Source organism: Amblyomma americanum, chromosome 9 (genome assembly GCF_052857255.1).
Source record: "Amblyomma americanum isolate KBUSLIRL-KWMA chromosome 9, ASM5285725v1, whole genome shotgun sequence".
NCBI classification, from domain to species: Eukaryota; Metazoa; Arthropoda; class Arachnida; order Ixodida; family Ixodidae; genus Amblyomma; species Amblyomma americanum.
Window position 1 is genome coordinate 104,400,217 of NC_135505.1, and position 15,652 is coordinate 104,415,868.

The window sequence follows — 15,652 nt, forward strand, 5'->3', positions numbered from 1 at the left end:
CCGTTGCCATTAATGACCAGTGGTTATCTTGCCTTCACATTACATGCCCGTCCCAAGCACATTTCTTCCTCTTGATTTCGACTAGGATGTGATTAACCCGCGTTTGTTCCCTCACCCACTCTGCCCGCTTCCGATCTCTTAACGTTACACCTATCATTTTTCTTTCCATAGCTCGCTGCGTTGTCCTTAACTTAAGCTGAACCCTTTTCGTTCAGCCTCCACGTTTCTGCCCCATAGGTGAGTACTGGAAAGAGCGCTTTGATTGCAATCTATTATCTGAGGTTACATTAGTAGCAGCACGTAGTGACTTGATGACAAGGCAGTGGTGACACACAGGAGCGTACTGAACTGCAGCTTTATTCTTGAAATGAAGTTGAACTGAAGTTGAAGTTCAACTGAACTTCAGTAACTTCTGTGATCACAGAGTACTCAAGTACGTACATAACTTGTTTTGTTTTTGCTACTCCCGGGATATACTAATGTGCTGCGAATGACTGGAGCTCACTCCTTGAATCCTTGAGCTAGGCGTGCGAAATTAGCAGACAAAGTTCAGATGGATGCATCCACGTTTCATTCGCACGGAGGCAAGCATCACAGCGCAGCTGCCAATTCTGAGGCAGAATCGACGTTTTCAGCCCTACACTAGTCAGGCCAAAATGCGAAGCCTCGTCTTCACGGCATTCCTGCGGTGGATGAAATGGTCTTTAAGAAACTCGCATAGACGGTGGCTTCAATTTTCCTGCCACGTGATATTGAGAAATGCTGTGAATAAAGAGACCAGCTAGTTAGAAGTGCAGGAGAAGTAAAAAAAAGGCTAGGATGCAACGTGGCTTGAACCTAGTTATACAAGCGAAAGCTCTTTTAAGCATGGTCTCCACTATCTCAAATCAAATGTCAGGGTCAAGGTCAAAGGTCAGGTACCCAGTGGTCATAGTCATATGATCACGTGGTCATGTACTACCATAGCTTGGGCCATACCACCACACAGTTAAGTTCGGTTGGACTTTGTGAGGCATTGAAGGTCATTGTCTCATACCCATCGAAATCTAAAGTTGTACCCCGAGGTGTTGAGCTTTCACTCTAAAAATGTCTTGAATTCATTTTGCGGACTTGGGCTTACATTTCTCTTGCGGGGCAACAAAATGCTCACAAGGGCCAAGCTTACTCGATGATAATTAGTAACTTGAAAAAACTTAATATACAAGACTTGTTTTTTATTTACTTGCAGGAGAGAGTGTGCTAGAGTCTAATTTAATTGCTGGCTTAGTTTTGTTTTAGCAGCTCTTGGTCAGAATTGTACGTCACCCATGAAAGCCAGATGCACCAGCCATGTTGCAGCAACTTTCACAATGGCCGACCTTCTAGCCTCCATGGCACTAGATAGAAATTTATTTTTTGGGTGGAAGTGTGTGAGTGTCATGTGTGTAGGTAGGTATTGAAGGGTGGAGAAAAGTATATTTCATGATGAAAGTAATGGCTGCAGGGCAGTGAAAACGGAAGGCATGTGTTTAGGAGTGTAGAGTGTGTCCCTTTCGTGACCCTATCGATGCCGCAGGACTATGCTTTTTGCCTTCTCAGAAGAAGTTCCTCAAAGGCACTGTCCTTCTGCTTTACACCATGAAGAGTTGATTATGGGGTGAAAATCTGTCCTTTGTTAGCTGCCGTAGCTTCTTGCTGTTAGTAGTAGTGTTGTGGCTGTAGCTAGGTATTCTGTTCTCAGCCTTCTATGATGCATCAGTGTGTTGGATCAAAACATTGATTGATTTTTGTTTTTTCTAAACAGTGTGGAAGTAGTATTTGTTTTGATGGTGTATTGCTGGCTGTTATGTGCAGGTAAGGATCAGATCGTTAAAGGTTCTTAATGTATGTACTCCTTGCAGAGGCAGGGCCCAATGAGTTGTTGCAGTGTCAGATTTGAAGTGTAAACTTTGCATTCTAGAAATGTAAGGAATAAAATGTCTTGTTTATTTTTTTTCACCAGGGGAACTCTCCACCAGCTCCAGCGGGTGCCAGACTTGAGTGCTGACGTCCAGGACCTCCTCTCCAAGGGGATCAACAAGCCAAAGTGAGCAGTCCCTTTGTGGCCACAGATTGATATTAGGCCTTTTGCTGCTTGTTGTGTGACCAAAGGTCTATTCAAACAAAACCTTTTGCTTAATTAGAGAGTAAACTCAGGTGTTCAGAGGTGAAGTAATGCCCTCTCTCCTGGGTGAGAAAACAGTTTCACATTGCGCTTGCATTTAGACATCTTATCATCGAGCGGGCACTGATTGCTGTGTCCTCCTTCATGCTTATTTTCATGCAGAGATAATGTCGTATTTTCCTGAATAGCACCACTGAATTTGCTATGTAATTTTGCTTTCGTTTGCTGGTTTCCAGTACGGGCAGAGTTCGTGCACAGCTGAAAGTAGCCAGAATTGCATCCTGTTCACATAAGTTTGCTACATTATAGTTCACGTTAAAATATCTCGCCTTCAGTTTCTGAAACTACGGCCTGTATACGCGGGTAAAAATAAAATGGTGGTGGAGCTGATGATGACTGCCATTGCTTTGTTATCTTAACGTGTAGCTTGACGAAAGAGTTTTCATAACTTTCTATTTTTTATTCTGAGGGACAAAAGTTATTGCTATAATCAATGTTCTAATTCAATTAATTAAGCTAATGAGCCAGCATTGAAGATCACAACAGCTCTTATCGTCTTTTCAATTGCACTTTTGTTGCTGCCTCTACTTGTTTGTGTCTCACAGGAAAGGTCATGATGCTGGTGATCACCCTCCCATCACGCCCACCAGAGATGCATCGAGGAGTGAACTAGATGGCGATGCTTGGAAGCTATACGACTACATTGCCAGGCACTTTGTGGCCACGGTCAGTGACGTTTGTTTGTTTGTTTGCTTGCATATTGAACGTGTGTTTATTAATAGTTGTTGCCCAGTCTGTTCTCTTCTTGCTTTCTCGTCTCTTTTTTTGTATATGTGATGAGGATATAACTCTGTTCATCATTAAATAGTACCATTTAATAAAGGTCAGTTCATTTATTCAGTGCTGCCGGTCTTACATTTAATATGCTAGTGGGGGTGGGCTGTACGAGAAACTAGTGTTTTATACATTGTAGTAGGCATCTGAACAGAACACATTGGGCTTTCTGAAAGATACTAAGCACGCAGTCTAAGTGCCGACTGGTAGGTTATACAGAAGGAACAATGTGGATGCTTTTGCTGGCTCCCTGTGGTCGGGTTTTAAACGGAGGTGTAATTTGATAGTGCAATATGTTTATCGCTATGTTTGGGAGACACGCTAGCCTCTCGTGGGTAAGGTGATCATGTTGCCTACAGCAATTTGGGATCAAAGCGATAATCCTTCACAGAGGCTGCAGAATGTGCATTATTTGTTGATATACGTGCAAAACTTATTGCAGGCTGTGTGAGACATGGAATTTCTGCCCTGTACTGACCACGATGTCACTGTCCAGCCACTCGGGGAAATTTTTTTTTGAACCAGTATTGCTGCAGAAGGCATGAACTTTTGATTCATGCTGGCTGACATGAGCAGGGCACCACCCCTTCTAAACATTGTGAGAAACAAAATTCTCAGCCATGTTTCACTTCTGCATTAATTTGAGCATGGAAGGGAACCGATTGTTTCATGTAGGAAGAACGTTTATTTTTGGATCGCAGTTAGAATTCCAAAGCCTCCTGACGCACAAAATGGCAGTGATGTGTGCAATTGCAGTGTAGGGGCATCCATGCCACATGATGTTTTTCTTTTCTTCTCTTTCTGAATAAACAGTGTGGCAAAAAAAAAAAAAAATTTAAAGGGCGTTCTTGCACATTATATAAGAGCTTTTGTGTGAAGGTCAGAGGTCGGCCCACCTTTAGTGCTAATCCTTCTCCATTTGGGGACAATTGTCTAAGCGCTTTAGCGAATACAGTAGTGGCCCATAGCTTTAGCTAACATGATTGTGCTTTTTTGTCAATGCTGGCCTCAGGTGAGCGAGGACATGAAGTACCTCCAGACCACGGCATCTTTCACAGTCGGCGAGGAGCTCTTCAGCCTCACGGGCAAGAGTGTCATCAGTCCAGGATTCACAAAGTTCATGTCGTGGCATGCAGTTGCTCCCGAGGAGGCCCTGCCACAGCTGAGAGCTGGGACTACCTGTCCAATCGTGCAGGTAGGCTGTAAAGATTGCAGAGCTGCTACCAATGATACGGTGTATGCTGCATGGGAGCTATGAGGGACACGGTTGTGGGGGACTCTGGGTAATTTTACTGCTTAGTGTTCTTTAACGTGCTTGGACATTGCACAGCACTTGGGTGTCATTACAATTTGCCTCTGTCAAAATGCTGTTGCTCCAGCCAAGATTCCTCAGCCGCTGCGGTGGCTCAGTGGTTATGGCGCTCGGCTGCTGGCCCGAAAGACTCGGGTTCGATCCCAGCCAGGGCAGTTATTTCGATGAAGGCGAAATTCTAGAGGCCCGTGTACTGTGCGATGTCAGTGCATGTTAAAGAACCCTAGGTGGTCGAAATTTCCGGAACCCTTCACTGCGGCGTCCCTCATAGCCTGAATCGCTTTGGGACAATAAACCCCTATAAAACCAAACCAAAACCAGCCAAGATTCAGCCTGGCTACATTGTGCTCGGTAGCCAAGCGCCAAGGGCACAGAGCCACCACTGCAGATGTATTGCTGTAAAAGAAATTTGACACTTGTAGTTCCAGGTTGCATTTTGTTGAGGTGCTTTTACGATGTCAGTTTTCCCGGACGAGGGGAACAGAATTAATCTGTTACAGACAAGAACTTATTATTGAGGGAAATAAATTTAAACCTGCTCGTAACGAACCTCGTAGTAGCTAATTCCTGGATGTTACATTGTTTTTCAATTCCCCAACGCTGCCATCATTGAAGCTTGTGTATTTGGAAATATCCCATGTAACAAAGCTGTTCGAGCGATTGACCTTAATATAACAGACTCGCTATGCCAGCTACTTATAAGCTAGGGCTGGCTTACTTGAAGTTTGGCCAAACCATGGAAAAGTTTCATGACGATCAAACTCAAAAAGCCTAGCCAGGAATGTCTACGTTCATGAGCGAACACAGTCGGTGCAACTCGCTGTGCTCCAGCGCAATTAGCGCCTCTTCTTTGGCAAATGCAACAGCCTGCGCAGTTTATGCTCTTGTAGCATCACACAAAGTGGCACTGCATCAATTCTTGCTCAGAAGCAGTACAGAGCAACGGGACGTTGTTAAGATGTGTTGGGGGACAAGCAGTGCGCGCCCATCCCCACTGGTCGTTTGTTTGTGTGAAGCTAGTGCTGCCAGCATACATGTGGCGGAGGCAGGGATGGCTGAGAGCATCAGCAACATGTGCTGAAGATGATAGTCTATATTTTAGGGCAGCGAAGGTTCAATCAGTGGGGAGTAGCATCCTGCGAGTCCCTTTCATCTTCACGACCATCTCTGCCCAGGGAAATGGACTCTGTCCTTACCTCGTTTGGTTTGCGTCAGGTGGCAAAAATTGCTGTGCGCTATACTCAGCGACAACTTTTCTTGGCGGTGAAGAGTAGGCCATAGGGGTGGAACACCCGTAGCTGTGTCATTCCGCCAGCATATTTAGCCGCACAATGGTGCACCTTGTTGCTTTGTGCTCTGTTTTCTCCGCGGCAACTTCACTTTGTTGCTAGTCTAGCTGCCACCATTTGTGGAAGTTTTTTGTGACAATGCTTGCCTAGCAAATTTGTTGTACCCATGAAAAGGGTTTTTATTTTAATTTCCAGCGTTGGAAAATTAGCACTTGCGTTAGATCTACATTCGAACTTGACTGTAAAACATTGTTCGCTTGTTATATCCAAACATTCGCATAAAGTGGACTGTAGTGGTGCACTATCTGCACGGTATCTGCGAGATGTGGTTGGCGCATTTTCACGCATTTCCATCAACAATGCGATCGGCACCATTTGTTGTATAGCACGTCATGTGATGAAAGGGTGCTTTTAAGCACGGGCATATACCAGCCAGAAGCGACATCACTACCTGCAAATGTGGTGATTTCTGTATCTACTGCATTTAGGTTTTGTAACGATGCTGTCTTTGCTGAAAACTAACCAATGACACCCTTTTACAGAAGATCACGCCGACATGCTCACGGCTGCGGTGGTGGCTATTGTTTGCACACAGGAAATGTTCCAACCGTCCAAGCTTCAGTCTTACTGAAATTTTGGGCACAGTAAAATGCAAAGGCACTTAGTAAGCTTAGTACGGACACAGTGCAAAAGGCCCTTTTTAAGAAGCTGGTATTTAGCGCTGATGTCAGCGACTCAGAACAGCTGGTTCCGGTGACGGACCTTTGACCTATGGACTAGGCGTCATGGAGCATTCCACTTTTGGTCCATCTGGTTCACTGCTGGCCATCAATGTCAGTAAACTAATAAGGCAAGTGACCACGGGCATGCCTAATCCGCATATTGCCACCTACAGAGGTGATTGCCAGGGGAATGGTGATAAGCGGATTGGACATGCGGCGCGCCCTTTCTCCATACGCGGACCAGGCGTGAGCCTCACAGAGTGGAAGTAGAATGTCACATGATGCCTGGTCCGTGGCTGAACAGTCCATCGTGCGAATCAACCTTTATCTGCTCTTGGCCAGGAGTCATACAAACACGCACATTTGGCAAAGTATGCGCTTGAGCTCTTTCAGCTTGTAGCGTTTAATCTGGCTTCTAAGGAATCGGTGGCCATCACATGCAGAACAGGCGGTAACTGCCTAGTCCTTCTGACGAACGCATCCCAGGTCAAAATGAGAGCGCGTCTATTCCCCTAGTTCTGTCCAGGTCCGATAGGACTTGTCTTTTTATGACCCGCTATAAAAAGATACACGGGGTCCCTTGTTTGTTGGGGAAGGCAGGCACCCCAACAGTACTCGACAGCGCTGCTCCTCGTCCTCCACAAGGTAGTTGCACCACAGTTAAGTGTATGGAAGCCGGGGTGATGTTGCACACCAGCAGTGGGCTTTCTTTTTTGTGTGTGTGTGTCTCCTTTTCCTAACGTGCGCTTTTCATGGTCTACATTGGAAAAGCGAAACCACAGCCTCGATTTTGATGTAGGACTGCGGTTGAGACCAAGCAGCATTCCCCGCCACGCCAACTCCTGACCCCTGCTTGTTCGCTGTAACCGAATTTTGTGTCCATGGACATTTGTTCTACCTAAAATTCGACCATAGCCCTAATGTAAATCGCTACGGTCATGTCATCCTTATTTGAACTGAGCGTTTCTTGTTAAAAGTGGGCTCGACAGTATGCCTTAACTAACGCATGTTGAGAACATATAGCAACTACAAGCAGGGACTATATCCCGCTATGTAGAGAACAGGCCATATTACAGTTCCATAGATTTTACTCTATTGCCAAGAAATGGTGTCGTGGAGTAGAGCGCAGAATTGGTTCGTGGTGTGGTCGTGTTGCTCATTTTCTTATCGGTAACGTGAGGTGCATTGCGAACAAGTGCGGAGGTGGCTGGTGAACGATGCTTTTAGAGGGTGAGCCATTTGTGCTGCTCGTGCTTATTAGCTACATTTGCACTAATGCACTCCTGCACTTATTTTGTTTTTATTGCCGTTTATCATAGCTCTTTTACTTGTCATTGGTTTTTTTTTTTGCTTTTGGTTATGTTTACTTTATATCCTATGCTCATGTCTGGGTTCACTTCAGTTCGTGTCTGTGTTCACTTCACAAGAGGTGTCGTTCCAGGCGTGTACTGCGGAACCTCTTGCCGTGGTATTTACTAGGTGCCTTATTTTAATGCGACTGGCGAAAATTGTCAGGTGTTGGTATCTGTGTGAAACCTCCACCTGCCACGGCTGGCAGTTTTATAGAAGAAAACTTTCCTCTCCACCGCTAGAGGAGGTGCTGAACAAAGAAGGACTCTGCAAAAATGAATAAAGGAAGCAATTAGAAATAGAAGTGTAGTAAGAATAAAAACAGAAATGGAATAGAGTCAGAACTGGGATTGATTGATGAGTGAAAAAAGAATCCCATCACATTTCTTTCACATCAGTCCAATTCGCCACCCCCAAGTTTTATTATTAGAAATTTATTTATTTATATGTAATTACATACTCTGGCCTTGACTCAAGCTACATTATGAAAATCCAATAAGAAGCATTTCAAAGAAGAGAGAATGTCTCATTTATGAAAAAGGCCATAATATGGGAAAGCGGTTGGTGCATAGCTTGGGATGTAAAGCATGGGAGTGAGCAAGAATGGTTCTGTGCTTCCGTGGTGACCAAGTGGCATTGACATCAATCCCCTGCGACAAGTGCTGTACCGCTGCCCACTGTGATGATTTGTGACCTTTAATTTATTTCAGACAAAACTCGCCGAGCAAAAGACAAACCCGCCAGACTACTTGACCGAGTCGGAGCTTATCTCACTGATGGACAAGCATGGAATCGGAACTGACGCCTCCATCCCAGTGCACATCAACAACATCTGCCAGCGAAACTATGTCACCGTTGGTTCGGGAAGGCGACTCATCCCGACCAACTTGGGCATCGTCCTTGTCCACGGATACCAGAAGGTTTTTCTCGCAATTTTTGCTTGCTTTTGCTTTATCTGGGCACACCATATTTTCACAAATTTAATGCGAGTTTTTTTACCGGAAATATGAGTGAAAAGTCACCCCTTCCATTTTAATCGAATTTCACACAAAGAAAAAGACAGCACACTGTATTTCTTTACATTTTGGTTGATGCATGTCACATAGGTTGACCGCCAACTTCGGGAAACGACACAAGAAACAAAGTTAAAATGTCGTGTAGTTCGACTAGCAGAAGATTTGAGCTACAAACACTGCACTAAGGTGGCCGGCACGGCACTGGAGATGGCACATTTGCACAGCCTGCACTAATTTGATGCTTTATCCTGGGGAATGTATGGCTGAGCACACGAGAAGGGGAGACCTTTATTTTATTCTGTTCAAGTGTGCAGACACTCTCAACGTTCACAGCACCACCGATGCTGCATGTTAGTATGCAGTAATCTGCTTCGGACGCACTGTAAAGTTGGTGTTGCTATTGTAAGTCACTTACGCACTTTTTTTTGCAATTTTGAACTCACACCCTGCCATGCAAATATTTCAGTGGCTCCACGTGCCAGACTATGCTTCATTTAATAGACACTTTTAGTTGGGGCGTACGCAGTAAGCTTCGGTACGCATCACTTACTGCGTTGCGTACGCTGTGAATAGCGTAAACACGACACTTTTAGTTGGCCGTGCCGTAGCGTCCCTCAGGCGCACGCGAAACAGTAGCACCATCTAGTGACAAGACGTTAAAGCACATCAACGCTCAGTAAAAGCTTAGTAAAACTGAGTAAAAGTATTTTCATACGTGATTACTGATAACTAGGGTGAGTGAATTGCAAGCCTCTTTTTGTTCCAAGAATAAAAACAATGCAAACCGAAGAAAATGCAAGAACTGAGTAAAAGCTAGAAAACTGCTTCGCCAGGTGTCGTTGCTACGAGGAAAACACCGCATTTAGTTAGGCCTAGGAGCTTGAAAATCGCCAAATTATCTGAAAAACGGGGGCTAGTTATCGCTCATACCGGTACGTGTGGGCAAGAGTAGGCGAAGTAAAAGCGAACCGCTACCATTTGAGCGAGCTATTGCGTAAGAGCATCCAGCGGCGACATGTATTTATTCCGAAGCGGGCGAGATGGTCGCCGCCATATTCTCTACGCAGCACGTAGCGTCCCACGTTGCGTACGCTACGCTGTGCTTTATAGCGCCACTTCACATTCGCACAGGGTGCACCTATGCTTGGAGAGAGCAGATTTAAAGCATTCTTCTGAGCAATTATGTTCATGTAAACACGCTAAACGGTAGCAGAGTAGTGTGTGGGAGGTGCTAAGATCATAAACGCAAGAAAATGGTGGTGCTTTTGGAAGCAAATACTGTGCACCTACATCAAACATTTTGTGGTGCCGGCTTTTTTATCGCGGGACCTAAAATAGCTAGCATTTCACCTTTCTTCCAATTTCAACCGTCGAAGGGTGCAACCAGTAACAAATCGCTGGCGTAGGTTTCTAGTGGCACCGCAAATACGAAAGTCAACACCGACGAAGCGCTCACCTCAGTCATGTTGGTTGTTCCGCATTCTTATCCTTTTGCCCTTTTAGTCTTTCAGGCCTTCTGTATGGTGGGCACAGCTCAGTTTCCTCCCGGCATGTTCACTTTAGCATCTGATCTAAGTCCCACCACGAACTCTCCTCAGCAGCGTGCCGAATGGTACAGCCACTGAAGGTGGAGTTTGTGGACGCAGCTGCTGCCGTGCCGTATGCACTGCACATGCATAAGGCCATTGACTGCTACTTCCAGCAGGTTATATTCCTGAATTCTCGAATCTGAGAATACAGTCGAACCTCGTTATAACGAAGTAGCATCGGGACCGTAAATCAGTTCGTTATATCCGATATTCGTTGTAACAGTAGACATAAATATCGGCTGTGACAAATTCGTAATTTGGCTCGCGCAAATATTCTAGACACTAAAATGCATTATATACTTGGCTTTGAACCCACTACAAACGTGGTAATCCTTACCTGTCTCCTTGTGGCATTCAATCAAAATAGGCCGGAATATGGGAAGGTTGACACGATTGTTCTTACGTCGCCACGCACGTGAAAGTGCGTGGCGCGAAACGACTGCACCATGTGTCTGCGCATAGGCGACTTGGTGTAGAGAGAGGAACTCGAGTGAGACACAGCGGGAACCATCGCGCCTGCGTGCTCTGCCGAAGCGCGATTGGTGGCCCCGAGAGGGACCGTTGAAAAAAAAAAGCTGCCAAAGCAGCTTTGAGAGAAGAGGAGGAGGAGGAGAGGGGGGGCGTTGGGCGAGAAGAGAAGGAGGAGAGGCGGCGTTGGGCGAGGAGACATATGCAACGCCAGCCCGGGATCAGCCAAACAGGTTTGCATTCGTTCATTTGAAGAAAGATGTTATCTTCGTCTGGTGGCTTTTCACAGCGCTGCGCAGAATGAAGTTTTCTACATTGTCCATGCTCAAGAGGGCCTTTTCTACGTCAGCAGTTTTCGTCGTCGGGAGTTTTTCCAAATATCCTTTCAGCCTCCTGGCCATGTCCGCGGCATCCGCACTGCTCATCGTTGGTTCATCCCGTTCACTCTCACCGCTGTCGCTGCTGCTGTCATCCTCGGGCAACAAAACGCGATCCACAATTTCTTGATCCGTCAGCTCGGGCGCCACGGCCAAGTTCTCATCGGCCGAAACGAAATCGTCGAATTCGACGCCTGGGACTGCCAGCCGATCCCAAGTTCTGTCCAGCTCTGCCTGGTCTTCGGGCTGCACTTCTTCTTCGTCGGCAGGCAGAACAAAACCGGCATCCGCGAAACAGTTCCTTATTGTCGACTGCCTCACCTCATTCCACGACCCGTACAACATTTCGAGTGTCGTCTTGATGTTTATTGTTGTCGATCTATGTCGATCGATGTCAAACACCAGTTGCGTCACCAAACGCTTCCTATAATTGCACTTAAGCGAACGAATAATGCCTTTGTCTAAAGGCTGCAAAGCAGAAGTTGCGTTCGGTGGCAAAAACTGCAAGCGAACTGCCTTCAGCACGATCGAAACTTTATGCGCCGAACAGTTGTCCAAAAGCAACAGGACCTTCCTGTGCTGCCTCTCCATGTCCTGGTCGAACGCTCTCAGCCAGTCCTCGAAAAGCTTGGTCGTCATCCACGCTTTTTTGTTCGACGTGTATTGAACCTGCAAATTCCGGACGCCTTTCAGGCACCTCGGATGTGCCGACTTGCCGATGACGGTGAGCCGTCTTTTGTCGGAGCCGTCCATGTTCACGGCAACGACGACAGTCACCCGGTCTTTGTTTTTCTTGCCCCCATGGCAGGTCTCGTTCTTCATCGCCAGTGACCGCTCTGGCAACAACTTGAAAAACACGCCGGTTTCGTCGACGTTGTATACGTCGCACTCGTCGTACTCCTGGAGCAGAGGACGAAAATTCTCCAGCCACGTTTGACATGTCTCCATGTCGACAGCGGACTCTTCGCCAGACAAAGTGTGGCACGCGATCTCGTGCCTATCTTTGAAACGTTGCAGCCAACCGCTGCTTGCACAGAAATCGTCATGCCCCAGTACGCAGGCCAGGCTGTGGGCCTTCCGTTGAAGAAGTGCTCCCGACACCGGCAAATTTCGCGCCCTCACATCTTTAAACCAAGAAAGCAAAGCCGCTTCCACGTCCGGGTGATGGCAAGGCCTAACTCGTTTACGGTCGGCTTTTATGGCGTCCTCGGTGTTGCCCTCAATCTTCTTTCTAGTGACCAAAATGGTGGATAACGTACTTGGAGGAACGCCGAATTCCGAAGCAATATCCTTTCTCTTGCGGCCACTGTCCACAGCTCTCAGTATCTGCAGCTTTGTCTGGAGCGAGATCGCTTTCCTCTTCGATGCCATTTCGAGCGCTGCAATAACAAGACTGGCCGCTGTGCTGATGTCAGAACGCCGGCCTCAAAGTTGCCAATGTTGCTGCGCTTGCCTTTCTTTACCGCTGGACAAGTGGCGCCGCCTTTCGGCCCTCTGTCATGTCATGAGCTTTCAGAGTTTTCGCGCTCTGTTCACAGGTGGCGCGACCATCCAAACGCGATTTTTGTGCCAGACGGCAAAACTTTTTCAAACGATAAAAAAAAAAATTCAGCTGTGTATCGGCCTTCGATTTTCATTTTGGTTTTTGTTTTTTTTTATGCTACTTTCAAGTTCTGAGCCTCGTGTAAACCAAATATTTCTTCGTTACAGCCGATATCGCGGCGGATCTCGCGTTTTCGGTTTCGTTATAAAAGAATAAATGTCACTGAAATGAAGCATGACCAACCAAAATTCGTAATTAGTTTGCTATAACCGATAATTCGCTATATCAGTGTTCGTTATAACGAGGTTCGACTGTACTTTGAAAATACTCGAGGTTTTCGAGCAGTGCTATTTGCACAACCCTAGTGCTAACCTTTGGCTTCCCGTCCAGATTGACCAGGACCTGATCCTGCCAACAATGCGAGCAGCTGTGGAGCAGCAGCTGAACCTTATTGCCTTGGGCAAGCAAGACTACGACGCTGTGCTCAACCACACCCTGACTGTGTTCCAGCTCAAGTTCTGCTACTTTGTCACCAGCATCCTGCAGATGGACGAGCTCTTTGAGGTCACCTTCACACCGCTCTCTGACAGTGGCAAGCCCCTGTCCAGGTCAGATCTGCTGGCTCCTTTTTTGCATGCTTTCATTGTTTGCATTCTTGAGATTTTTACATCGTGTAAAATCTCATTTTTTACAAATTTTTTATGTGGTAGAAGGAGCTCCTTCTGCTGAGAACCTGGCAGTGACGTTGATAGTCCAGCATTGGATGGAAAAAAAGCCCAGAAATCAGAATATTTTTAGAAAAATAAAATAACCGCGACTAGGGCTTGAAGCCAGGCCCTCTGCGTGCCAGGCGGGCATGCAATGCATAGGCCACGAAGGGTCGTTCGTTGAAGAGTGCTCGAGGGGCACCTAGTTAACGCATTGGGGTGTGTATGACTTAGTGACGTGTGCTTGTGATGTGTACTGACGTTATAGTAACTCACTGGACCTAAGGCAGATGTGGCCGAAGCCTGCTAAAAGCATACAAGGCCTTAAAAGAGTTTTGGTCTCACTGACTGCAGCCAAGAAGATAAGAGAAATTCTAGAGACGCTGCACTTTCAGAATATAGAGAGATTCTGCTGGAGGACAAACACGAGCTAATGCAGTTTGACAGATCTTCAAACGTCTTGGTCAATTTTATTTATGAACTCTTGAATGTAGTTTCATCGTGCAGTGAACTCTGGTGAGTGGTGAAGCTATTGCTTATTCTCGGCGATGAGCAGGCAACTGTGGAGCGGGAATCAGCGTTTGTCGGCAATTTGCCGTGGAAAACCTGAAAGAAATTTCCTCCATGTCCCAGCGGATTGTGGGTAATGCTGCGGAAAGAGCAGGTGGCATTGTTTGCATGCACGTCGCAGAGAAATTACGGACGTCCGTGGCTTCTGCAAAGCGGCAGCACCGTGCTTTTCTGGAGGCCATAAAGAAGGAAGAAGTCGAAAGTGCGAAGTAACAACTGGATAAAAGAAATGGTCTTGGCAATGAAATCGAAGGTTTGAGGGAAAAAAATTGTGCCAGGGGTTTACTTTAGTTAAACTGAGTAGGAGTGCGAAATCAGGTGTTCATTCTTCGATTGGAGGGGACACTTAAGCTCCGCCTTAAGGGTATGACGCGATATCTTTAGTGGGTTAACGACCATATATGCAGAATTGGTCATTCACAAGATCCACAAGATTTCACAAGATTCAGAGGAGAAATTGTTATGTTGGAAAACAATTTTCTCGAAATATAGCAGTGAAATTTTCTTAGAATAGTCATAAAGTTTCTAATGTGCTCAATAAAGTTCATGGAAATGCATCAAGAAATCTAGAAATTTTATAGGAGCATTCATAGATGGTGACGAGTCCTCATACCGCTACCACAGCAGTGGTGCAGCAATTAAGCGATGCGCTGCTGCCATGGCACGTGGCTGTTTGATGTGCCACTGCAGTGGCAGGTGGTTGTTCCTGTCACAGCCACCGGTAGGGTTTGTGCAACCCATGTTTCTCTTCGCGAGCAACCTTGCCAGGGCAGGTTGAGATGATGCCACATGGTTACCTGACCTAGGTGGTGCAACGCCCTCCTCCCATTGGCTGCAGCTTGCGTGACGCTCCTCCGAACTTACGTGGGCTTACCCCAGTAACTCGGGTAAGCTCGGCCTAGTATGGAGCACAGGACAAGATGACAGGCTGAAGATGACGACTGAAGTAGTGCTGCTGCACTAAAAGGACAGGTTTGCAGCAGCTGGTTGCCAAGTTCAATACCTCAGCAGCACCAATGCTGAGAAAGCAGCAGCTACCAATGACACGAATTGGGTCATAAAGTATGACATTTCGAGGAAGACAACTAGAGAAAAGGCAAAGGACGTCAGTGCTGAGCTTGAAAAAAAAGGAAGCTGATCATTCCTAAAATATGAAACTAGAAGCCAATTAGCTTTCACATTTTTGTTAAAGGTTCCTTGTGCAGTAAATGTTGCGTATATGAGGTGCAGAAAATGTTGCTTTAGTAAAGATATTTCTTTCTCAACCCTGGAAAAATATGTATATTTGTGAGGTCAGGAAAGTCCCGGAAAATTATTGAATTTCATGCCAGATTCTTGTGCTGATTGAAGGGGAGACGTGGGTTTGAAATCTTAGAAAGTGGCCAAAAAGTTTGTTTTCATAAGTGTATCCACTTGCGTGCGTCACTTTTATGCTGTTCCAAAGTTTTATTGCTGAAATCGTCCAGGGAGTGCTCTAAGGAAGTTGTTTCGTGAACCACGTCTGCTGTGCATTGTGGGGAAACGCTCAAACTATGAGCGTTTTTCTCCATTACGGTTTTCTGCGTAGATTTTCACCTTGCAGAGCATATCTTTTCCGACTCTTCCATCAGTTATGGCCCTGTTTGTTTTGTTGCACCATAGTGCAGGTCGCGACATTCTTTCTGTTTCAGATTTATCAAGGTTAAATATCTTGCATGAAGTTTTCTTCTTATTGTGCAGACGTCTTCGCAAG

General features: G+C 46.1%; 1 protein-coding gene across 2 annotated transcripts in view; it reads left to right on the plus strand.

The window, feature by feature from the left end:
* Nucleotides 1-15,652, plus strand: part of Top3beta (DNA topoisomerase 3-beta) — a 44,302-nt gene that overhangs the window by 13,996 nt on the left and 14,654 nt on the right. For both annotated transcript variants that reach the window (XM_077636655.1, XM_077636654.1), the window contains exons 8-12: nucleotides 1,982-2,065; nucleotides 2,749-2,869; nucleotides 3,990-4,172; nucleotides 8,361-8,570; nucleotides 13,034-13,251. In XM_077636655.1, the coding sequence (XP_077492781.1) occupies nucleotides 1,982-2,065; nucleotides 2,749-2,869; nucleotides 3,990-4,172; nucleotides 8,361-8,570; nucleotides 13,034-13,251 (816 nt within the window). The remainder of the gene's footprint in view (nucleotides 1-1,981; nucleotides 2,066-2,748; nucleotides 2,870-3,989; nucleotides 4,173-8,360; nucleotides 8,571-13,033; nucleotides 13,252-15,652) is intronic.